Source organism: Amphiprion ocellaris, chromosome 7 (assembly GCF_022539595.1).
Source record: "Amphiprion ocellaris isolate individual 3 ecotype Okinawa chromosome 7, ASM2253959v1, whole genome shotgun sequence".
Lineage (NCBI taxonomy): Eukaryota > Metazoa > Chordata > Actinopteri > Pomacentridae > Amphiprion > Amphiprion ocellaris.
Genome location: NC_072772.1, coordinates 22,960,904 through 22,987,266, shown reverse-complemented (window position 1 = coordinate 22,987,266; position 26,363 = coordinate 22,960,904). Strand labels below are relative to the sequence as shown.

The window sequence follows — 26,363 nt, the reverse complement described above, 5'->3', positions numbered from 1 at the left end:
CACCAATCAGGTATAACATTATGACCACCTGCCTAATATTGTGTTGGTCTCCTTTTTACTGCTAAAGCTCCTCTGACCCAGTGGGGCATGGACACATGACATCTGGGGATGTCCTTTGAATTGTGTGGGTCCACAAAACACATGTGCCCTGGCAGGTCGAACTCCCATGACCCCCTCAGCAGCTCCACAAGAGTAAAGAGCAGATCCACTGTTCCATGACCAGGACGGATTCTGCATTGCTCCTCCTGAATCCGAGGTTCGACAATCGGTCGGAGCCTCCCTTCCAGCACCCTAGAGTAAACGTTCCCGGGGAGGCTGAGAAGTGTGATACCCCGGTAGTTGGAACAGTCTCCCGGTCTTTCGCTCCACAGGTACCATACCCGATGCCCACGCGACATTGTAGATACGTGTCACCCAAGACAGTCCAATAATGTCCTGAGCCGTCAGCATCTCAGGGAGAATCTCATCCACACCTGGCGCCTTGCCACCAAGGAGCTTCTTAACTACCTCGGCAAACTCTGCCATGGATATGGACAAAGATTCCCCCGAGTCTTCAGGCTCTGCCTCCACCACAGAAGACATGTTTACCGGGTTCAGTGAGTTCCTCAAAGTGCTCTTTCCACCGCCTGACAATGTCCCCAGTACAGGTCAACAGTTCTCCACCCCGACTGTATGCAGCCTGAGCAAAGCCCTGCCTCCCCTTCCTAAGGTGTCGGACAGTTTGAAGAAGACAGATCTGTTTAATTTATTTATACATTTTTTTTTTTTTACCAACATTACAAACTGTACTAAAAGAAAGGGCAGACAGCAGTCTTATTTTTAGCGAGTTTATTTCAGTATAAGTGGTTCTTAAAACACCTCACACTGTTCTCCAAACACCTCATTTTCTTACAATCTCTGATACAAGCAAGCAAGACATTAACATCTTCAACATGGCCAAGCCCAACATGATCAAACTCTGTGCCAAACGACATTTTGAAGCAAACTATTTGACAAGAGTTGACATTAAAACAGGTGGGGAGCAAACAGTCACATAATTTTCAATAATTATACTTTGTACATGTGTAAAACCTGACCAAAAACACAAAGTGGCTGGCCTACGGCGGCCAGCGCAGAAAAGAGCAGTGATCTGACAAAATTAACCAAATGCCCTAACAGTAAATTCCTCCTCAGTCTTGTGTCTGGGTCACGTGTGTGCGAGTGTATGCATGCGTGTGCACTTGTGTTCTATCTTACAAACAGTACATTACATAGAAACCCAATGTGTTCTAATAAGGCATTATGTGGCGAAACAGAAAATCAGACAACAGAAACTTCACAGAGCAAAAACACAGCATCAATGCCAGAAAAATCTGTTTTTAAGGCCAAGAAAACAAAAACAAAGTATCTCATGAACAGGGCGAGGATCTGTGTGGGATCAAGCTTGAGGAAACCTTAAATGTCAGTACAGACACCGTTTGATGATCTGGGAAGAATGAGATGATGAAATGAAACATGTGGGCTCTATCTGACAGAAATGGACTGCTTCTCTGAGTTAGTAAATTGGAATTGGAGGGTTAAAACTGCTGGAATTTGTCTGTAGAATCCGTTCTACAGAGTAACAACACGTGGAAGGGGTGGTGATCTACAAATTCACTGTAGTGAGGGGCAAAAACCAGAGAGCGTGCATCGACTTCACAGGTGGTAACAGTAGCATAATGAACGAGGACAATACCTTAAAAAGTAGATATAAAATACATTCATGAAGACGTCTTTACAAACAAAACAAGAACGATACAAAGCAGGACACCATCGGTTCAAATGGCTCGAGCCCAGAGGCCAAACACAACATCAGTTAATGGACAACAGCACAGAGTCAGGTGAGGGGGGGTGGGAGCAGAACAAAGGTTTTGTTTTGTGTGTTGACACCTGTACAGATGTGCAGCAGTTAGATTCTGTACAAACTGAGACACAGAATATCCTCCCAGGTATCATCTCTGTCCAATCAGCTGATTCAACACTGATCTCACACTCCGTAAAGGAACCAACCAACTTCCTTCTCGGATCTCTAGCTGTATCTAGCCATGCATTCAGCCTTGCTTTATTTGTCCACATGCAGAAACAGAAAAAGTAATCCACAAATTAATCACTGACAGGCCATCATTTTTCCTACAAGGCAAGATTTTTCTGCTTAGAGAAATTTTTGTGTGATTCAAAGACTTTCTAGCCAGCAAAAGCAAAATACTAAGAGTTGAGACTAAAAACAGTTTTGTTAAATGGGGTTTCATTTACTAAAGCTCTGAAGACATTTATCTTTATCAAATGGTCAGGAATAAGTAGAAATGCATAGGTTTCTCTCAAACAGGGTGACACAGACTAATTGCCTAAACTGTAAGGGGATGGATCAGGCTTACTGTCTGAAGTCACCCTCAAAGTTCCATTCTGAGCCTGGAAAAACCCTGCAAGTGAACAATAATCATTGTCTTAAATATTACTTCACAAAGTTTTGTTTCTTAAATTGAAAAAGGATACTAAATATTTAATCAAGTTAAATTTTTAAAACTTAAAAAAGGAGAAAGAAACAGGTTGTTAGTGCCAGAATGATATTAATCTAACAATTTTAGTGGTATAGCAAATGCGAGGATCAGCTGTTTTTTTCTGTTTACATCATCATAAATATACACTACTGTTCAAAAGTTTGTGGTCACCCAGACAATTTCTTGTTTTCCATGAAAACTCACTTTTATTCATGTGCTAACATAACTGCACAAGGGTTTTCTAATCCTCAATGAGCCTTTCAACACCATTAGCTAACACAATGTAGCATTAGAACACAGGAGTGATGGTTGCTGGAAATGTTCCTCTGTACCTCTATGGAGATATTCCATTAAAAATCAGCCGTTTCCAGCTAGAATAGTCATTTACCACATTAACAATTCTACACTGGATTTCAGATTCATTTAATGCTATCTTCAATGAAAAAAATGCTTTTCTTTCAAAAATACGGACATTTCTAAGCGACCCTAAACTTTTGAATGGTGGTGTAATGTCTGTGAGAGTTTTAGGTTGTTAGCTCAGACAAAACAAGCTTGTAGAAGACATTATGTTGCTGTACCTTGCTTTACTTTTGCTGGCCACAGGACTCTGGATAATCTACAGAACACAGTGTTTACTTTCTGCAGCAGAAAGTAGTTCCAATGATCTCTTTGGACTGTCCAGAGTAAAAGGAGATTTATTCATATTAAAAAACTGAGTCAAATATCAACAAAATATTCGCATGACTAGATACAACTGGAAGTAAAATACAAAGGCTCAGTGAACTGATTCTTTAACTCTTCATGTAAACTGACAAGTTAGTCTGAACTTGACTCTTCATCACAACTACTGACAATAATCTGTGCTTGCCAGTCATTCCACCCACAGCTGAGTCCGTACCTCTTCAAAGGTTTCTATTGGACAGTAGATGGACAGTGCTACCTAAGTCATGGTGGTGATGGTGGTGCTGCGCTGGTGTCTGCTCCAACACAGTTCCCTGAGAACCCCAAACACACTTCCTCTACAACTACAGCTATGGCAAAATGCTGGGGACGATAACTCGTAATCCTGAATGATTAAAAGAAAAAACAAAACACATTTTACAGAACAATATGGTGCAGCATTACAAGGAGAGGACATGTTAAAAGCCAATATTTACAAATAGTTCGGATGAGCTTGGCAATGACAGGAGGGTGTCTTCCCTCCTCAATGCCGCTAATATTATGGGATGGTGTATGTCGCCTCTTCGTACCTACAGCAGTGTGCTGGTGGTGGGAAATGAAAGTGTATCTATGAAGACACTAACATGGTGCCACTGGTCAACCTAATCACTGATCAGTTTGGTTGCGCTGATCATTAATGCATTTACAAGAATCAACGGTTTCCAGATCGGTGATCCTCTGATGAGACATTCAGATTCTGTAAATGAACAAATATGACCCAAAGCTAACTTCTCCAGCTGGCTCACACTGGGCACCAATGTTACATATAATGCTATAGTACACACTGTACTATCACCAACATATGTAACTATTACCACTCTGATATTTTCTATTTGTACATTTTGTATACAGCATAAGTCTATATATTTGTATTTTTTTCCAATATGTGTACGTGTGTGTTTTATGCATTCTATATTCCAGTCTCTGGATGCTTATTTTGGCTTTAAGCAATGAACCGCCCCAATGGATAGTGAGTTTGCATTACAAATAGGGTCTTTTCCTTCCCTGGTGCGCTCAACAAACTCAAATCCTTCACAGTTTGCTTCAGTGTCCACCTCTTCCTCTCAGTCCTTTTTTTGACCCCATATATATATATATATATATATATATATATATATATATATATATATATATATATATATATATATATATATATATATACATACATATATATATATATTTAATATTATAAAAAATAAGTTATTGCGCATCCAAAAAAAGTGCATTGTATATTTGAAAAATATCTCTTTCTCTCTTTACACTTTTCCATTTTTCTTCACGTTTCCTGCTAATCGGGGTGGATTCCCATCGATGGATTTGGGATGTCGGCGAGTTTTTGCCTGTCTGCTATTTGCTCCATCGTACCGCATCACTGATGGGGGCCGAAGGGGACTAAAGGGGCAGAAGAAGAGAAGGGGAGAAGGGAAGAGAGAGACATAGGTAATGGAGGGACATCTTGCTACGCGATGACCATGGGCACATCGTCTGAGAAGCCACTGATCATGGGAGCATCTTCATCATCGTCCCCTAGAGAGGATGAGGAGAGAAAAAAAAGAGGCTTTACAAACTGTGCTGATGATGTGTCAGTTAAAGCTGCATGTACATGGTTTTATATTCAAGAGGTGTATTTCCTTATCAGTGACATTGCTGTCCTGGAAACATTAACTGCTGGATAGAGTAGTGTGCATTGTCTTTGCCATTTTAACACAACAAACAACATTATCACAGAGAATTTGCTATCGGCTCCTAAATTTGTTTTCAACAGTGTATAATTTCTACAACTTGTGTGAACAGATGGTGTCCACTGCAGGAACTTTCAGGCCTGAACTTTTGTGGGTGTTCAGTCCAGAAGAACCATCCCTGCAGAACTTCTGTCAGGGCCAGAAAAAAGGTGCTGTGGAGGGTCATGGGGGATTCGAGTGTGTCTTTTTTTAATTACTCAACCAAGGAACGTGGTGGAGTTATGTGACAATCGGCATTGGTCTGTCTGTCTGTTAGCAACATTACTCAAAAATGGACAAAATTTTGGATAAAATTTTCAGGGAAGATCAGAAATGACACAAGAACCAAGTGATTAGATTTTGGCAGTGATGCAGCTTATAGTCTGGATCCACGGATTTGTTAAAGGTTGCTGTATCACTGAGAGATAACAGCACGGCGTCACTGTAACCATGACAACAAGTGAACGCTATGCCAGCTGCTTGCTGATGATCACATGATTGTGATCCTACTACAAATCCACTGCTGTGGACTTATCAGGACGTATCCCTCAGAAATGATACAAGAAAAAATTGATTACATTGTGGGGGTGTTTCTGAGTCCCATCAATTCCTGCCACCTGCTACATATTTAGGTCACGCAATTTGGTATCCGTACATAATTACACATGCATAACACACGCCTGTGCTCAGCACAAGGTCATTTTGTTTGTGGGTACATCTATAAATGGCCACATTCTATGTTGCTATGATTTCTGATCATCAATAACTAATAAACAAATGCTGAATTTCTTAAAAAAAAAAAAAAAAAAAATGCTGAATTTCTGACGATACATGAGAGAATGAACAGCCTTGGAGGAGTACTACACTCTCTGAATGCTTTTCTAGTTTGTTAATGTGACTTTCTCCCCAATATGATATATATCATTTGAATCTAAGTTACGGACTAAAATTTTCTGAAAATGAAAGGTATTAACCAAAACCACATTTTGCAGGCTCTTTCTTACATGTGAACAGTAACTCTTCTGCTTTGATGTGAGAATAAGAAGGGAGGAGATTCTGAAATGCAGTTTGATACTGATTCACATGATCAGATGTGAATTAATCTGGTCACAAAGTGCATCTGGTTGCTATCACTACAAACTATCCGGTGATGCTCTGTGAGATACTGGGGTGTCAGTTTCATCATTTTCACATAGTGTGACTGAAGTGCTTGGCTATATACTACAGCTTTTCCTAGCAACTATGATTAAGCTGAATATGTGAAAAACAGAAGAAAAGGGCTGGAAAGGATTAAAGGACTACATTTGCTTCTTGTGCTATGGATGAGGTTTTTCAGTGTTACTGTGTAAACAAAGCAGTGAGTTTTTTGTTGAATCTCTCAGACCACACCTTCAGCACTTTACCTGACAAACCGCTGGGAGTTTGGAATGCAGGGACAAAAATATTATACCCAGCAGTCTTCGCTCCAGTCTGTAATGTAAATTGCACTCCTTGAAGCGTGCAATTTAATCAAAAAAACACAACCGGGCACTGAACCCTACTGATCTCTGCAGTGTCAGGTCACTGTTTTCTGGATGGCCTTAGGCTGTAAATGTAAATAAAGTAAATAAACATTTGTTACCCAGTTCATCTCCAGAGGAGAAGATGGCAGAGCCCAGGCGAGAGTTGTAGTGGGAGTTGGCAAAGGCGGTAAAACTGTTCTGCAGCCGGCGGTGTCGGAAGTAGAGGGCCACCAAGCCGCCACACACTCCCAGCAGCAGCAGGAACAGGACTGGGACCACCACTGCTGCCATGTCCCCTGAGTTCCCCTCACTGCGGGAGGCATCTCTGGACCCTGAACAGGTGGAAGAACAACACTGACAGCTAAATGGAAAGTTCCACTCTTTTTAAATGCATGTGATTTTTACCAGAGCTCAGACTTCAAAATAATAAGCTGTTCAGACTGACATGGTGATGAGCTGGTGGTCTGTATGACAATAACAGAGGTTATGGTCCAATCTCACTGGGACTGCTGTGTGAAAGTGTGTCTATGTGCATGAGTACCTGTCATCTGGTTGTAGAGCAGCAGTGCAGGCTCCCCACACAGCTGACCATTGAGCAGACAGCGGGCCTGCACAGAGAAGGTGTAGTTGTGTCCCACCAGCAGGCTGCTGATGCGGAAGTAGGTCTCTGTGGTGTTTCCCAGGTATGACGTCTGGTTGGTCACACTGTCAAGCACATGCACTTCATACCCCTGTAAGCAGCACACCCAGAGACTCAAGAACAGCACAAATACACAGGCAACAAATGGAGAACTAAAATCACAACACTTAAAAGATCATTCTTCTGACAGAATTATACAGGGTGTCCCTAAAGTCTGGACACGTAGGAAATCTCATTTTTATTTTTTTGCCTCCACAGATTAAATATGGCTTTGTTGAAAGAAGAAGAGTTTGAGATTTGCTATGTGTCCAGACTTTAGGGACACTCTGTACAATGCGACATCCAATGACTCTAAGAGCTCTCAAATCTTATCATCAATTACAGTCGTAGATACTCATACATGAATCTCTAGGCGAACTTTAAAAAATTTGAAAGTAAGGCAGAAAGAGAACTCATAATGGTGAAAATAACAGGTAATGCAGAGACAGTGCTGGTCAGCAGGATCTCACCCTGCTCTCATCAAAGCCCTTCTCTCGCACAGCCAGACTCTTCCAGATGAGGAACACATGGTCTTTCTCTGTCAGAATTTTCAGGGCTTCTGGAGCAGGAAGAGGAACTGCAGCAGAGAAAAATAATCTTTTTAATTACTGTATTTCTCTATAAAGACATGCATAGTTTATGTAATGTTAATATGATGCAAGGTGTATTTCTCAGCCCTGAAGGACATCAGCCTGCTGCACAGTTGCAAATACATTCTGTTCCATGGACTGTGTTGTGGTATTTGTGCACACACAAACTATAATTTGAACAACTCTGACCGTGTGACAGTGTAACAGATGTAACTAGTGGGGTTGTATGAGATTGGAAAAGCTGACACTGTGATATTCTGTTTTTTCTGCAATATATATATCAATAATAAAAAATAGAGCAACCAGGTGGCTTGAGTAACTAGTAAGAATGAATTATTCTGAAATGACTTAATAATTTAATGATTTTGTAGGGGACTGCATCTATATAAAATAATGTAAAAAAATATTTAAAGTGAAAGAGTTTTAAATAGATAGGTTAGTCATGATGTCTCATGTGGCAAAAAGTCTCTGTTTTTGCTCATCCTACTCTCTGTAGCTGAAGTATTTTTATGAGACTAACTAGGGCTGTACAAGAATCGCCAAAACTAAAATTCTGTTATTTCGATCACTGATAAGATCGTGATTATTCATTGACTTTGGAGAGTTAATTTTTTTATTACACTTTGATATTTAAATAAACAGAATGCTGCTTTAACTTCTATGTTGTGCTACATTCCAAGTAATGTACAAATCTGCATCACAATAGACGTAAAATAATCTTCACTTAAGTTCACTTTCTGGAGACAAAAAAATAAATAAAACTCTACTCAAAACTCCTCACATACTGAAAATCTGTGAAATGACAGGCACCACAATTAAGCACTGCTCTCCAAACAGCTCACAGCTGGACATGTTCTCTGTAAAACATGAGCTAGTCATAACCTAATGTCCTCTGTAGCGAGTGATCTAGTGGTGAAATATGATGACCTGATGTCAAGATCTGACCAATAGAGTTAGAAAAGAAGAGTGGTGTCAAAACTGTCTCTCTAAAAATATGCACTACAGGTGTCTAGAAAATGACCAACTCTCACAGCATTAAAGACGATGCACAGCTCAGTATCTCTGGTTCTTCTTGGGGTGTTAATCACTGCTAAGAAATCCTTCTGGATTTCTGTCAACAATAAATCCTGCTGCCTCTGAATGCTGACTTCTCCTGGTGATTCTTTGAAGATCTTTAAAGAAGCTTTTTAGACATTTGAACATGGTCAAGTCTCAGACTCTGGCCCATGATCTGTGACTTTGTTTCCACATCTATACACACCTGTGCTGAGAGTGAAGCTGGCCTCCTTGCTCATGTTGCGCAGGCGGACAGAGATGCTGTATCGTCCTCCGGGCTCCAGGTTTTTTAGTTGGTACTCCACCGTGTTGTTCTGGGTTTTGAGCTTGTAGTCCCGCTCCACCTTCCGGATCGCGTCCCGCACGTGGATCACATATGTCTAAAGACAGTAAGATACACAAAAAAACAAATGCTGAAGAGAATACAGACCTTCAAGGTTGTGAAATACAGGTAACTGATACAATGTTAAAAATATTTAGACTGTGTTTCTTTGTTTTATTTGCCAAATGAAAAGTAGGCCATGGAAAATGAGTGTGTGCAGTTTGAAGTACTAAATAGACTTCTAAGATGAAAACACACATAGCTGTTACTAGAGCCACGTTATGGAGTCATTACATTTCCTGCTGCAGGATTAAGGTTCCTGTCAGGATAGGTGTGAGCATCAGGCGTGAACAAACCATTGCCAAAATAACTTGTAAAAATGTATAAGAAACGTATACATTTTTACAAGTTTTTGCTTGCAGCAGGTCTTCCAGGCCACCCTCCTGGTGCTAATCATCATGAATGTTCCTCTGTGTCGTACCAGAGGTGCGTTTGGGGCGTCGTAGGGCGGCTGCCACTTCAGAAGGGCCTGACTCTTGTCTACTCGCACACGGTGGAGGTTCCTGGGTGGCAGCCTCTCGTTGGGAATCATTTTCACCACAGCGTAGTCAGAGGGAGGACCCAGGAAGGGAGAGACAGTCCGCACCTGAACACAGACCACAAAAATTATGATTACGACAACTGGACAAAGAACACCAGGACTCACACACATTTTCAGCGGCTTAAACTCCCAGTACAGTGTTACCCATACTGTGTTACTGTCTTGTTTTTGGTCATTTTTAAATAACACATGTAGAATAAAAAATGTCTTTCACATCAACCATCAGAATTGGGGCTTCATGGGGTTTTTGTCCACAACTTTTTGACAGACAACCATGTAAATAATCACCAGAATGTGGTACCATTTCCTTCCTATTGTCCTTCATTTCCCCATAATTTTCTCTTAATATATCTGTCATATAACCAACAAAGTCAATTTGTTAAGAAAGCCAAAAAAAAATTAAAAATGCAAACCTGGCAATCTACAGTTACAAATGTACCTTAAAGAATAGATGAGTTGAAAAATAAAGGAGAGCTAACCTGTCACTTCTTACAAAGGATACTGTTGCATTTATTTAGCAATGCATTTATTAAATTATTTATTTAATTATTTAGCAAAAATTTAGTTGTGCATAAGCAGTACCTTGGATAATGATTCTTTCAGGGTTTCTGCAGAAATCATCCAGTCAAATTTAATGCTTTTTAATGCCATTTTAGTGCTATACTGTAAAAATTTAATGCCATGACCGTGAACTCAACAAACTACACAGGATTGTTTTTTTGTAAAAGATGATTTTTATATGAAAACTGTCCCTACATTTCACTATTTCTGACACCACCCCTGACCAAGCACGGGCTGTAGTCATTCTCTGAATTCCACGTTTTCTAGCCATTTTTGCTGGAATTTGCGTTTCCCCATTTCCCAGCTCTCCTCCACCTGGTCCAGCCGGCTGGTCACTTTCCAAACATGCAGTTTTTGGGAATTGTACCCGACCGGCCGGAACAATTATTGCAATGCTTCGGCATGTTTACGCAGATGCACATATCTGACGAATCGCAGTCTATAATTACATATTATTATATTATTATTATCAAATATTTTTCTTAAAAACTGCAGAAAGAATTTTTAATGCTGAGAATCAAATGTAATGATTTTTAATGCCATTTAAGGCCTTAATTTTCACAAAATCAATTTAATGACTATTAATGCCCCGCAGAAACCCTGTCTTCATATACAGCTGTCATAGTTTGTCAGCTGTCAAAGTTTCTTCTTTTTACTTTGAAACCAACCCTGAACTGTTTCACTTTACCTCGACAGCATCAATAAGTAACACACAGACTCACCAAGCACTTAATTAGGAATGTCAGACTAATACAGGCTTCTCTTTCCTCTTAAAGGAGCTTCAGTGCAGCTTTGTCAGCTGCACATTTCTGTTGTCAACACCCTGTTTTACCTGGTCCTAAAAGTGTTGAATTTACATCTGGTGACTGAAGAAATCACCAAAGTTACTGTGACGTTCATGAAACCAGTTTGAAACATGCTGCATTATCGTGCTGGAAGCAGCCATTAGAAGATGATGAACTGTAGATATCAAGGGATGAACATGGTCAGCAGCAATGCTCAGACAGCAGACTGACGGTACGAAGGAAAGGAAAAGTGGGCCAAGAAAACAGTCACCACACCAGAAGCAGCAGCAGTCTGGACTGCTGACACAAGGCCGGTTTGTATACAGCAGGTTTCCCAGCCCACCCGGATTCCTTCTGTTGATTCAAAATTGTGAACCCACCATCTGTGTGCCTGACTTCAACCCTTGCTATTTTTAACATTAGTTTATAACTGTACGTGTAGCTATGCATACTAAAGGCCTTGCATGTACAGTCATTGTTCACTACTAAGCTCTGATTCACTGCTGGCATCACCTCCCACCACCAGCCCTCAGTACAGAGAGGTGATGGTGCAGCTGTGGAGGAGATGGTGGTGCTATTTGCATCTGCATTTGTCAAATTCAACACAAAGTAATTTCCTCTTTAGCACTGACTTTGTTTTTCAGGTGGAAAAACTGGGTGGAGATTTCTCCCTCTATTTTCTTCACACATGTTGCAGACAAAGACTTTAGTGCTAAGACTAATTTGGCTTTATGCCAGAACAGCTTTTTTTGTGTGTGTGAAAACATGAAGGGTTTGACAAAAAGACAGTTTCACTTCAGACATCTGGGAGTTCAGACATCTACCAGATGTCTCTCCTGACTGAACACTGAATGGATCTGATCATGCAATCAAAACTATGAATAAAGTCATACAAAAATAGTGGTTTTAAGTGAGGAGAGTTTGGAAAGAGTTTAGAGGAGGACTCACCAGGAACAGATACTGTTCATCACTGTCTACATTCAATGTGAGGCTGAGAGAAGAGGTGTGGACCCGACGAGGACTGCGGTACAGATCCAGGAAGGAGGTGGCGTAGAACACCCCATACACCTGCACACACACACACACACACACACACACACACACACACACAAAACAAAGAAAACACAGTGAGGACTTCTACTCAGTGAAATGAGGATTCAGCGTTGTAGTCCTGACTCATACATTCAAAATGAAGTGTTGATTGATGTAGTTTCTGTTACTGGTATGGAAAATGATCTGCTTTTCACCCGTTCATGCAACAATTTGAAGGTTCTATTAAGGCACAGTACTACAGCATAATACAGAGGTGCCCAGCAATTTTGGCTCAGCAACTAACATTTCTCTGAGGTGGCTTCATTTTAAAACAGTTGACTGAGAAGTTGGGATTTCTAAAAGCAAACTTGGTGGGAGAATGTGGTAACCAATAGAGATTAACGAGTATGAACATTCTGACAACATGGTGAAAAGAAAAAAGAGGTTGATGATACAGTAGGGTATGTTTCAGGGTGGGGTTAACTTGTAATTGACAGACTGCTAATGTATCACCGTTATCACTGTTCTCAAGTTCTTAGTCAGATTCACCCATCGTTCACCCGTCTTTATGTCTGGTTTCAAAACAACAAGCCTCAAAGCAGTCGTCCACAAACCAACGATGACTTTTATACATGATCTACTATTATCACTGCTGCTCTCCTCCACACAAAACTGCAGGTACAATAATATTAGCGTTTTATACTGACAGTTTATGACTAATCTACAAGTGGATTTTCAAGGGGACTGTGGGATATTTGTGGGCAGGTGTGAATGTGCAGTGTAATAAATCTCATAATTTTTGGCGTGCACCATTTTGCTCTTTTGTGTACACATAAACTTTTAGTAAAGATTTTACGCTCAGACGTACAGAGATAAAACTAAACAATCCGGTACAATGACAGAACAGTCAGAACAAAATCACCCTGATTTGGATGAGTTGCAATTTCCTTTTCAATCCCCGTCTATTCTTTTAGTTAGCTTCATATCATTCAGATTTATTAAGCCACAGATAGTAGAATGACACAGTGGGTCTGTAAGCTTTTTAGTTCCAACTAGCTAAAACTAATACACTCCTACATACCATCCTGGCATTAAAACCTACATTCATAATTCTACTGTTCAGGTTTTGTATGTTTTCCTATCATAAGAACTTCATTGTAAAATGCCTGAATTTAGTTTAGTTTTAAAGACATACTTCTGTCTGTAAGTTCAGAAATGTTTGAAATTTTGAGTACAAAGGAGGAAAAGGAGTTTGCTCCACCCCCGATGCTGCTTATAGGCTGTGATTGGACGGCTGACTGTTTTCATTTTAGCAAATGAAGAAAAGCTCATCTTCTCCTTCTTTATTTTGTTTTCTGTTGTGACATTAATACAATGTACTTATTAAGAATCAATATCCAGTAACTGTACTGCTGTATTATAGCACAATAAATGTGTACATAACAAGGAAATCTACTTTAATATGCTTTATTGATATATTTTAGATCTTCCACAGATTTGTCTGATTGCGTCAGTGTGGGATTTGACTGATGTATTTCTATCATGAACTTCAGTGAACAGTTGAGTGTATTGTCTGGGGCATCAGGCTAACAGAACATGCTGCCACACACTAATTCTCTACCACCTGCACTCCTTATCTGCTGCGAAAATGAGGGAAACACTTGGAAAACATGCTTGAATTGGAGTTAAATAAAGGGTGTAATTTCACATGCACTTATTCTACAGTGTGGGTGTGATGCTGTCAGCAACTCAAACTTGCTTTGGCTTCCTAAAGTGCAGAGTGACGGTCCACATAACATAACACACACAAAACACATGAAACAAGTACAGGTTAAGTTTTTAGTGTTGTTTTTTGTCTGGTGTGCACATGATGCACCTGTGCAGGGGGTCCACTGATGGTCCAGCTGCACTCTACAGCTGTCTGGTTGAGAGCCCTGGCTTTGAGGGAGGGCCGGTCTGGCTGGGTGCCGGCGGTCTGGTGATGGGACAGGGCGGTGGGACTGTCTCCTATACTGGTGTGAGCCCACACAGCCACCTCATACACTGTCCCTGCTGTCAGGTTTGTAGCTGGAAACACAACACACGCCAAAAGCTAACTGACGGCCCCAGGAAATATACACTACCAGCCAAAAGTTTGGACACACCTTCTCATTTAATGTCTCTTCTTTATTTTCATGACTATTTACATTGTAGGTTCTCACTGAAGGCATCAAAACTATGAATGAACACATATGGAATTATGTAATAGACAAAAAAGTGTGAAATATGTCAAGACGTGTTATATTGTAGATTCCTCAAAGTAGTCACCTTTTGCTTTGATTACTGCTTTGCACCAACAGTGTCACCAGCGAAGCACCCCCACACCATCACACCTCCTCCTCTATGCTTCACGGTGGGAACCATGTATGTAGAGACCATCTGTTCACCTTTTCTGGTCTCACAAAGACATGGTGGGTGGAACCAAAGATCTCAAATTTGGACTCATCAGACCAAAGCACAGATTTCCACTGGTCTAATGTCCATTCCTTGTGTTTCTTGGCCCAAACAAATTCTTCTGCTTCTTGCTTTTCCTTAGTAGTGATTTCTTAGCAGCTATTTGACCATAAAGGCCTGATTGGTTCAGTCTCCTCTGAACAGTTGATGTAGAGATGTGTCTGCTACTAGAACTCTGTGTGGCATTTATCTGGGCTCTAATCTGAGCTGCTGTTAACTTGTCATTTCTGAGGCTGGTGACTCAGATGATCTTATCCTCAGCAGCAGAGGTGACTCTTGGTCTTCCTTTCCTGGGGCGGTCCTCATGTGAGCCAGTTTGGTCGTAGCGCTTGATGGTTTTTGCAACTACACTTGGGGATACATTCAAAGTTTTTTCAATTTTCCAGACTGACTGACCTTCAGTTCTTAAAGTAATGATAGACTGTCATTTCTCTTTACTTAGCTGATTGGTTCTTGCCATAATATGGATTCTAACAGTTGTCAAATATAACTATCAACTGTGTCCCAGCCTGACTTCTGCACAACACAACTGATGCTCCCAACCCCATTAAGAAGGCAAGAAATTCCACAAATGAATCTTGACAAGGCACACTTGTGAAGTGAAAACCATTTCAGGTGACTACCTCAAGAAGCTCATCCAGAGAATACCAAGAGTGTGCAAAGCAGTAATCAAAGCAAAGGGTGACTATTTTGAAGAATCTGAAATTTGAAACATGTTTTGACTTATTTCACACTTTTTTGTTCACTACATAATTCCATATGGGTTCATTCATAGTTTTGAGGGTTTCAGTGAGAATCTACAATGTAAATAGTCATGAAAATAAAGAAAAATCATTAAATGAGAAGGTATGTCCAAACTTTTGACTGGTAGTGCATGTGCACAACATGTGACTGAAACATGACGAGACAAAGACATCACATTGGAGCAGCACCTTTGAGGATCCCTGCTGTGACTGAGTAGTTCTTGCTCTCCTTGACGTGGGTGTCAAACTGCCAGGACAGAATCACAATGTACTGTTTCACCTGAAAGACATACAAGGAATCATCAGTCATGTTTGCACAGATACAGACAGAACACAGCTGCATTACGTAAAAACTCTGGAGTTGTTGTACAGAGAAGCTCTTACATCATACTGGGAGTTTAAGCTGAATGAAAGGCTCATGGAGTCGGTGGTGATGCTGTCGGCGATCACAGAGGGAGGAGGCAGAGCTGCAGCAGAGAAAGGTCAAAAAATGTTTACTTGTATCAGTGGTGATTTTAATTTATATTCCAGATGGCTGATGAGGAAGTATCTGTCGGGGCAGCAGAATAAATGATGCCAACTTTATTTGCTTTAAACATTTCAATGTAATGTTGTTGCCAATGCAAACTCAGCCCTATCTCCATCTGCTTTATAAGATGCATCTTCAATCGCTTTTTTTTCAGGCATTTTTTTCTGGAACATTTTGGTGAAATGTCGAGTTTTAATAACAACACTTTAACACCGAAAAACTGATTTAGTAGGATTTGAATTCACGAATCAATATCATATCAATGATGATAAACTGCACATTATATTGAATTCGTCACAAAATCAAATGGTAATTTAGTTTTCTTCCAGCTTGATTTCATTTCCTTTTTTCAGCTTTGTTTCAATAAATGTATAATCTGCAAATTCCTGATAGTGAGGAGCTAAGGTTTAATGCTGCATTATTCTGAGCTCTGTGCCATTTAAATAACTGTACCATGTGATGTACTTATTCATTTAGTTTAGTTTTTTTAGTTCTATTTTAACATTTTGATAAATGAGATAAGTGAAAAATATAGTCTTCAATTTACGATATGAGGCCTGTCTGACAGCTGGCACAAATCATTTCTCACAAACAAGAACATGTGCACTATCCAATGACAAAAAACACGAAATCCAAACCATCACATTATACCAGGTGAAGCTGCAAACAGTGTAGTTCCAAACACAGCACACCTGTACAATCTGAACTACTCACTAAATACCAGCAGATGTCGCTGTTGGACAGCTTTTTACACTGCAGTGGTGTTACAGCTGTGGGGAAGTTCAGTTTACCTTTCTTTGGGGTGATGGATTTAACCTCAGTCCAGTTTCCGACACCTCGGCTGGTCACTGCAGCCACCTGGGAAACATCAGTGATTATAAAAGCTGCACCTGATAATAATTCCAGCATTTTACCACAGTGGAGAGAAGTAGCTGTCTTACCCTGAACCTGTACAGAGTGTCTGGCTGCAGCTCCTTCACCTCAGTGCTGGTTTTGGCCGATCTTTGTGATGTCCAGTCAAGACCTCCATGCTCACTGTATTCGACCTGTCAACACACACACGCACACACACACACACACACACACACACACACACACACACACACACACACACACACACACACACACACACACACACACACACACACACACACACATTCAGGCAAATTACGTCAGACACAGGAAAGTCTCTTAGGAAATTTATAATTCCTAAACCTGTCACACAAAATGTGAGACTGCACTGCTGTATCATTGGCATGTGCCATTGTCAATTTAAATGTGTAACATAGACAAACGACACCACGATAACTTGCAGCACACTGACAGAAGATTAACGTGATGTAGTTATCCTTTCTTCATACCATATGCCATCAACAGCACGGAAACTCAGATTGCACCTGAGAAAAGTAAGCTGCTCCTATATTGTGTGTTCCTGTAAAATCAGGGGATCAGAACACTTCTTGAAAAAAAAAGCAAACACACATCAGGGCTGGGCATTTTAAAAAATCAATTCCATTATTACGGTAATATGAATACACATATGCAAAAATAACAAATATAATTCGGAAATTGAACCGTCTGAATCATAAACCGCTTAGCAGGTTTGAAAGGAATATAGTATTAAAAATAAAATAAACAAAATTGCCAAAATGACACCATTCATCAGCCAGAAACTGTAAAAACAGAGAGAATGTTTAGATTTTCTCCTTTTAAACAGTGCTTGAACTGATGATTCGTGATGTGTGGTTCAGTCAGGAAACTTAACCAATCTAAGTTTGAAACCACAATATTTCATCAAAATCATTTTTATTCTACATGTCTCATTTAAAAACATGCTAAAAATACATTGAGTGCTCTAACTAAATTGTGTAAGAAATGAAAAATTCAGCACAGCTGGGTAGCCATTAGTGACTCAACTGTAGGCAACAGTCATATGACAAAATGAAGGGACTTTTCATCTAAGCTGAGCTGAACTACAGGAAACAAAATTAAAATGTGAACAGTAAATATCTATAGTATGTAGCTTGTAGAGTCACATACTCTGTTGATGTTTATATAATTACCCACAAATGTGACACAGAGAGCAAAAATGAATAATACAGTCTACAGGTTGACGCTTCAGCCATCAGCCAGTCTTGCACTTGTTTTGGCATTCAGACTGTCTAAAAATAAACATCAGTTTGTTGCAGGGACAGTGACTCACAATGTACTCTCTGATGAGGCCGTGTCCTTTGTCAGGAGGGTTCCATGAAACCTCCACTGTCCCGTCCTCACCATTATCACAAGACAGCTGCAGGTTCCTGGGAGGGTCAGGCACTACACCGCATCCAAACACACACAGATATTCATCCCAAAACAAAGACAGAAATTTACCACTAATAATTAAAAATCTAGATTTTGTTAAAAATCCTGCACACCTGTTAGCATTTAGACATGAGCAGTAATCAGAGACAGTGTTAGCAGTGGAGCACACGTGTCATGTGAACAGCTCTGTGTATGTTGGTCATGTGATACTCACGTCCCTCTGGTGTCCTGACTGTGACCACCTCGTTGGTCTTGTGCAGCTTGCTGAGGCACTGAGTGAGCACCTTCACATGGTAGGTGGTGTCTGGTTTCAGCACGGTCAGTTTGTAGCTGGTCTTGTTGCTGTGGGTGTCCATGGTGGTCCACTGCTGTGTGCCCACAAGCCTGATCACAAAAACACAAGATAAGGGCCATCAAGGCAGGACGGGTCACACTGATTCTAATAGTTGTAGCACCACTGTGACTTGCAGTACTGGCATATCATCATTTAATGTGAACAGTGTTCTAATCCATCTTCAACACATGGCCCCATGTGTCCAGGCTCACCTGTAGTAGATGAGGAAGTAGCAGGAGTCCAAGGGAAGGTTTTTGGGACGGGACCAGGTCAGAGTGACGGCTCCCAAGAAGTCAGGTGTCCACTGGAGGTTCTGGACTTTATAAGCCAGGGTGTCCACTTGGAGACACAGGAGAAAGTAGAGTCCAATGTTGTGGATCGGTTTTGCTTAATTTTTAAAAATTTTCAATGGATATAAACCACCAGCAGGTGGCAGCATGGTACTGCCAGAGACTACAGGCTTTCACAATGGACCTGACAGTGAGCAGCTCACACATAAGTTTCTCTTGCATAATTTTGAAAAATGAGGCCATGGGGAGCGAATAGTGAACCTACGGGTGCAGTTGTCCTCGTCACTGTGATCAGAGCAGTCCAGGAAGCCGTCACACCTCTCACTGTCCAGCACACAGGCTTCACCGTCAGAACAGCGAGTCCCGTTAACACAGAACAGAGGCCCTCGTGTGGCTGGAGACAGAGAGGTTTTATCTTTATTGTTTGGGTATGGCAATACCTGCATATGAATGATCTGTAAGCAGTGATATGAAGGAATGACTTCAATGAATAATATTTACTTCTGCAGTACCAGAAACATTTTGTGTACGTGTAGAAATATCAAAAAAGGGGAACACGTTTACATATGATTCTTAGACACCTTTTGTCATCCCGGATTAATGTGTCAGTGAAACATAAGTGATGCAAATCATAGCTCATGTGCTGCTCTGATCTAATATTCAAGCTTGAAAAGCAGGTTAAAAATGTTATGTAATGATTTAGATCAAAGTTAGGTCTTTTAAAACATGAGAGTGCTGCTGAATCTGAATTTTGAATGCTTTGTTTATTCTACCATAGAAAGGCTTATGTGCAGTTCTTGAGTGTTTTTGCAGAGAACCTTGAGCTGAATGAATGTAAAAAGTAATCTAAGCTTCAACTGGAAAGGTAAGCTGGCAACAGATTGGATCATTGGATATTTCTCCATACCATCTACTCTCAATGGTAGTTAGAAGTATTTTTAATATATACGTTTTTGTACTTCTTGTGGATGTAAACAACAGCAGTAACAGATAGAGAGAAGATATGACTAATGTCACCTTTTTTGAACTAAAAAGGATTCAGCTAGCTACATAGACATTCATGTAATGAGGCAGCCAGTAAAGTTATTTGACATTAAAGAATTTATGTTAGTATCTAATGTGTAATGTGGCTTGGTAGCTAAAAATTGCTGCGTTCATGTGCATTAAAATACAAATAAATACTGTTCAAAAATGCAGTTGAGAGCATCCTCTGTTACCACTAATATAGAGTTAATATAAACAACAGGCTAGTTCTGTTAGCAGCATGTTACCAGCTCTCTTCCACAATTATGCCCAGGATAATGGTTGAAACAAATACACAAAAATTACTTAAGATTCCTGAAAATAACATCAAACCCTGCAACCAGTGTCTCCCTGTGGAACCCTGACAGTGCAAAAAATCCTCTGAAAACCTAAAGAGAGCCCTGATTTCATATTTGTATCATCTGTATATGTCTATGGTGCCTAGACTAATAAAAAATGTAAAGACAAAACAAGTTTGCTGTCATGTGTGCAGTATGCAAAAACTCACGGCAGTGGGCTTCATCAGAGTTGTCCTGGCAGTGGACTTGGCCGTCACAGTGCTGCCAGTCGGGGATACAGTGGGGGGGCCGGCGGCACATGAACTGACCCTGACTACAGCGACCAGGGGAGGGAGGGGGTACGGCGGCCTCGGTGGGTACCGGGGCCAGCGTCACAGAGCCATTAGCTGCTGTCAGAGAAATACCAAGTGGAGAATGGTACGGACTTGAACTATATACTCTTTTTAATTATTTATTTAGTCAGTCACAATAGGATATTAAAGAAAAGCCTCAGCCAATCAGCAGAGAGAGTTGGCACCTGTAGGACATCCGAGCTCATCGCTGCCGTCGGTGCAGTCAGCGTAGCCGTCGCACACCCAGGTGTTGATGATACAAGCTCCAGAGCCACAGTGGAAGCGGTTAGGTGCACAGGTAGTGGGAGAAGGGTCCACACTGTGAGGAGTAACACCACCTGCAATGGTTAAGACACAAGTTTAATGACTGGACAGAAATGGGAAATTTGGTCGATCAAAAAGCAAATTAAACAATAAGGTTTCAAATATATAGAAACAAATATAGACTATTGTTCAAAGGTTTGGGGTCACCCAGACAATTTCATGTTTTTCATGAAAACTCACACTTTTATTCATGTGCTAACATAATTGCACAAGGGTTTTCTAATCATCAATTAGCCTTTCAACGCCATTAGCTAACACAATGTAGCATTAGAACACAGGAGTGATGGTTGCTGGAAATGTTCCTCTGTACCCCTATGGAGATATTCTATTAAAAATCAGCTGTTTCCAGCCAGAATAGTCATTTACCACATTAACAATGTCTAGACTGGATTTATCATTCATTTAATGTTATCTTCATTGAAAAAACTGCTTTTCTTTTAAAAATAAGGACATTTGTAAGTGAACTCAAACTTCTGAACGGTAGTGTATGTGACTCTTGTTTATATATACAAATATATTTAAAGTACCTAACTTTGCCTGTAACTTTGTATTATGTGTGTTGTCTAGTAGTGCTCAGTCTCTATGGTTTTACGATGACATCCCAAGAGACTGCGAGTAATAATTAGCTTTAAGCTAAGTCATGTACAATACCTGAAATGGTATTTATGTTTAACTGTGCACAAAAACCACTTAACATGAGTGCTACTGCCAATAATCAGAAATGATGTTGCATAAAGTTCCGCTGCTTGTAACACTAAATGAACCTAACAAGTGTGTACCTGTACATGGGGCCTCATCAGACCAGTCCCCACAGTCATTCTCTCCATCACACTTCCACCATGTAGGAATACAGCGTCCGTTTTTGCACTCGTACTGGAAATACCTGGAGCAGCCGGGCACTTCACTGGGAGCAGCTGCAATGAGCAGAGCAACAGTCAGCCTCAGGTATGGCTGCTTCAGCATATTTTGTTTACTTTTCATTTGATATGAAACATTAGGTGTAGTGTGTGTGAGCTGGGCATTTTTCCCATAAGTTCCTCCTGCTCACCACAGTTGGCTTCATCAGAGTAATCCCCACAGTCATCCATGCCGTCGCATTTCCACTCCAGGCTCACACACACTCCGTTGGCACACTGGAAGGTGTAGGCGTCACACACTTTGCCAAATTCAGATGGTGCAGCTGACAGAAAATACACAAGGACATATTGTGTTACCTCATGAGCAAAAGCTCTTGTTTACTTTGGAGCAGGACTGCTTGATTAATCGATCAATTGTTTGGTCTATAAAACATCATTAAATGGTGCCCAAGATGACAAATGCCTCGCTTTGGCATCAGCTCAAAGATATTCAGTTTATTGTCATAAAGAAGGAATGAAACAGTGCATGTATGTGATTGTTGCTCACCACATCCAGCATAGTCAGCGTCCTCATCAGATCCATCTTCACAGTGTTTGATCCCGTCACAAACCAGAGACTGAAACAGACACTGGGCTCGATTCTTACAAACAAACTCCATGTAGCGAGTACACAGGGGGTCTGAGGATGGAACAAACCAAAAAACATGCACAATGACTCATCGGCACACACTGACTCATCGACACACACTGACCAATCCAATGTCATATTTACACCACAGACTTTCTAGTGTGTTTGACTGTCCAGTAAATATTCTGCAGACTTTTTTAGATGAAAAATATAAATATAATTTGAACACACACAGCGACAACAAAATAATGACATAGTAATTTAGACATAACCTGTGGCATCCCTTAAGGCTCTCTTCTAGTCCCACTCTTTGTCTTAGAAAACAGCTCAAAGATAAGTTGCTTACATATTGCTAAAAAGCTTTCACTTAACGTTGCTCTCTGGTTATTGGTTTTACCCCTAAAAACACATTTAGAAGGGTTTTTTTTTCGCTAAAAAGAATCCCATCCAGCTTTGAAAGGTCTGAGATGTAACTCTACACTACAGCTTCCTCTACAGCTCACCCACAACTCTACTGAGACACTGTAAAACTACTAAATGCTACACAATGGAAAGTTGAAATATTGGAGTCATTCAGCCATAAATGTTTGAACTGGAAACCAATTCTGAAGAAGAACAATTATACACAAAGTCCCACAATGCAACTTGACAGGACTGGTTCCTCAGCTTTGTTACATCTGAAACCCTGGAAAATGTTGATGGCTCACTTCACTCATGATAAGCCTTCTAGGATTTAAAAAGCACCATCTGGACATGTGATAAAAGGTATAAAACTTGATTTTCACTGGATGGGGTCTTGGGACCACTTACCACAGTTGTGCTCATCAGCACCGTCTGGACACTCTTGGATGCCATTGCAGTGTGCGGTGGCTGCCAGGCAGGTGCCGTTGGAGCACAGGAAGCCTTTACATCTAGTTCCCTCTGAAAACACACCACACAATATGAATAAACCACTACTGCTCACAGAGAGCCGTTGCTTCAATGACCGTAATGAATTCAACACATTAATGCTATCAGCACATAAGGATGATTAATGACTGATTTCCATGACTTTAACATATGGCCAACACCAGTTAAGTACGTCAACTTACCACAGTATTGAGGATCTTCATCAGAGTCATCCTGACAGTCATCATCACCATCACACTTCCACCGCTGTGGTATACAGTGGCCTGTGTGACACTGGAAACTGCTGGGCTCACATGTATGATGGCCCACTAGGGACAAATACAGAGAGATTAAAGGCTTGGAGAAGCTGGTAAGAGACGGTGCTTCACAGACGACAGCATTACACCATTTTAATTTAAATCTAGCTGCAACACATCCTTTATGATGAGGCAACTTTGATTATGCAGCGATGTAAAGTCTGCATAACCAACTATATGTCGTTGCCATGGTAAATACTTTAAGGACAATGGATTTGTATTAAGATGAGTAAAAATAATGATGTTACTGTGTGACTGCTTGTTTTTTGTGACTTGCAAGATCAGATTCTTTCCACTTTAACAGATCATGCTGTTTCTCAGAGTGTCCCTAAAGTCTGGACACAGGAAATCTCATCAACTATATATTTTTTTGCATCCACAGATTAAATAAGGCTTTGTCGAAAGAAGAAAGAGTTGAACTGTTACTTCTCAATGGACGTGAAGGATGGACATATGGAAAGACAGAGCTAGAGTTAGGGAAGTGATTTTTTGCTGCCAGCATGAATTTTAGCCATGACCAATTCTTTAGTTTGGGCTGATACATTTAGTCGTCCAGTTCAACTCTTTCTTCTTTTGACAAAGCCATATTTAATCTGTGGAGGCCAAAAAAATGATAGCTAATGAGATTTCCTGTGTGTTCAGACTTTAGGGACACCCTGTATTCCAGTGTATAAAAGCAGAGAGCAGTGACTATAGAGCAGATGAGAAAAGTGTTTTCAACCTGAACAGCAAAGCATAAACAGACAAGAGCTGTAATGCTTTTATTTTACGTCTTTGTATGTTTATTGTTTTAAACTAAATATTAGTGTCATAAAACTGACAATGCCTAAAAATGCAGACTATGCACTCTGCCTTGGGATAAGCTTCATATAATGCTGAGAGTCTTTCTGATCTACTCTAATGGTTTTATTATTGATTCGACTGAAATCAGTTTAATACATGAATCTGAAATTTAATGTAAGCAGGTGATTTACAGGCAGGTTAACCACTAAATCACATGAATATCCCAAGAGATGAAAATATGATGGCAGCTACTGCCATCTGCAGAGATAGCTATCTTTTGCAGAAGTTTAGCTGTTTTTCTCTTTTTCAATTATACAAAATGACAAACTAAATTTTAAAAAATGTCTTAGCTTTAGTTTCACTCAGCAGCTAACATTCACTTAACATATAGTGCTCTGACTTCAGTGGTGTAAACTGCTGTCTGCCTCTGGCAGAGAACACAGCAGTCCTATGAAACTCAAGCACAAGCTATAACTCATAACTACTTTGACAAATACGTAGCTAGTGCGTTTCGTCCCTGTAGGGCAGTGTAATGTATTTTGTAGTCAGAAAATTTTTCTCCTTCACCTGTGCAATTGACTTCATCTGACCAGTCTCTGCAGTCGTTATCTCCATCGCAGCGCCACACCTCACGGATACAAACACCTCGTGCACATGTAAACTCCCCAGGGCCGCACTGGTGAGACTCTAAGAAATGGGTCAAAAACATTGTTAGTGAATGCAAAAAACTGATATGGAACCCCAACCGTAACACGTTCATTAAGTTAATTGCAAGGATCAGTTGAGGGGGAAAAAAGTAAACTGAACAGAATCTGAATCGATGCGGCGACACAGAAACATCAAAGTTGCTCCATAACATCAACGAAGCAAACAGGAAGAGATTAAAACAAGTTTTCATAGTAAAACATGATGAAGTTTATTCATTAAATAGAGATAATTATATTATAAACAAGCACTAAGAGAAAAACAAATTTTACAAAAAACATTAAACTTAATACGGATTGTTACAGAATGTGTTTGAGAATCACATAAAAAAGCAATGTGGCAGCAAGCACTATTGTTCTATATGGTTTTAAAACATATTGTTTTTCAAATATATGTACTGTGAAAACAAAATATCAACTTGGTAAAATAGATATGACCTGAGGAGTCCCACATTCATTCTCATTAAACTGTTCCAGCTCGAATACTTTGCTTTAACCAACTTGTAAAAAGCATTTTCACTGTAATTCCATTACAACCCAAAATCATGTCAACAGTCTGCTTCACCTCTCCAGTACAAACGGCAGCTACTTCAAGGCAGCTGCACTTTATTAAGATGTCTTGATATGCAAACATGAAAAGGACTGAGATGTGAAACAAAAAAAAATTGATGACAGAAAGGTCATTTTCTTTCCTTTTATTAATTTTACTCTTGCCAAGACTATAATTCTTTTGACTTTTGAGGCACTCAGAAATTCTTACAGCAACTACAGCTTATTACTCCGCCAAGGAATGTGGCAGATTTATGTGATGATCAGTGTACGTTTGTCTGTTAATCTGTCTGTCTGTGCACAACATTACTCAAAAATGGACTAACGGATTTGGATTAAATTTTCAGGGAAGGTCAGAAATGGCCACATTCTATGTTTCCGTGATTTCTGATCATCAATAACTAATAAACAAATGCAGCATTTCTACAAAAATATGCTGCATGTCTGACAATCACATATGGGGGAATGAACAGCCTTGGTGGTGTACTGTGCTCTCTGAGTGCTTTTCTTGTTGAGATAGTTTCCATGAGATTGTGTACGCTGCTAAATCTTAACACCCAAAATTTTACCTCACTTCCTAGGTCATTTGTTTTAACTAAAATCTAGATCTACATTTCAATTTTACACTTAGATTTTACTAAAGCACTTCCCTAGACTTTAGTTCATGTTTTCCTTTCCCTCTTTTGTGGATTCACAGATTTTTGTTTTTACTGGACTTTAACTCTGTTCATAATCTTTCACATTTCGCTGCTAATTATCATATTATGTACAAAACACAACTGTGAATGACAGCAAGAACCTATGTAAACAAATGATGCCTCACTGTTAAGATAATGCATAAAATTAAAGCCAACAGTCAGTTAACACCTCTAATGTGTATT

At 40.1% G+C, this 26,363-nt stretch overlaps 1 protein-coding gene across 2 annotated transcripts in view; it reads right to left on the bottom strand.

Annotated features, from left to right (window-relative positions):
- Positions 1-813: 813 nt before the first annotated feature.
- sorl1 (sortilin-related receptor, L(DLR class) A repeats containing) overlaps positions 814-26,363 on the bottom strand; it is a 121,153-nt gene continuing 95,603 nt past the window's right edge. The window contains exons 25-48 of one of the 2 annotated variants that reach the window (XM_055012111.1): positions 24,797-24,916; positions 23,333-23,458; positions 23,052-23,162; positions 22,161-22,292; positions 21,805-21,936; positions 21,536-21,670; positions 20,618-20,770; positions 20,310-20,489; positions 19,044-19,172; positions 18,701-18,827; positions 18,369-18,538; positions 18,054-18,166; positions 16,792-16,896; positions 16,642-16,708; positions 15,706-15,788; positions 15,511-15,601; positions 13,962-14,152; positions 12,002-12,121; positions 9,588-9,752; positions 8,990-9,164; positions 7,609-7,715; positions 7,001-7,190; positions 6,579-6,791; positions 814-4,763 (exon numbers count right to left, since the gene is read on the bottom strand). In XM_055012111.1, the coding sequence (XP_054868086.1) occupies positions 4,696-4,763; positions 6,579-6,791; positions 7,001-7,190; positions 7,609-7,715; positions 8,990-9,164; positions 9,588-9,752; positions 12,002-12,121; positions 13,962-14,152; positions 15,511-15,601; positions 15,706-15,788; positions 16,642-16,708; positions 16,792-16,896; positions 18,054-18,166; positions 18,369-18,538; positions 18,701-18,827; positions 19,044-19,172; positions 20,310-20,489; positions 20,618-20,770; positions 21,536-21,670; positions 21,805-21,936; positions 22,161-22,292; positions 23,052-23,162; positions 23,333-23,458; positions 24,797-24,916 (3,203 nt within the window). In that variant the 3' untranslated portion in view covers positions 814-4,695. The remainder of the gene's footprint in view (positions 4,764-6,578; positions 6,792-7,000; positions 7,191-7,608; positions 7,716-8,989; positions 9,165-9,587; positions 9,753-12,001; positions 12,122-13,961; positions 14,153-15,510; positions 15,602-15,705; positions 15,789-16,641; positions 16,709-16,791; positions 16,897-18,053; positions 18,167-18,368; positions 18,539-18,700; positions 18,828-19,043; positions 19,173-20,309; positions 20,490-20,617; positions 20,771-21,535; positions 21,671-21,804; positions 21,937-22,160; positions 22,293-23,051; positions 23,163-23,332; positions 23,459-24,796; positions 24,917-26,363) is intronic. The other variant, XM_055012112.1, reaches the window with a different exon arrangement.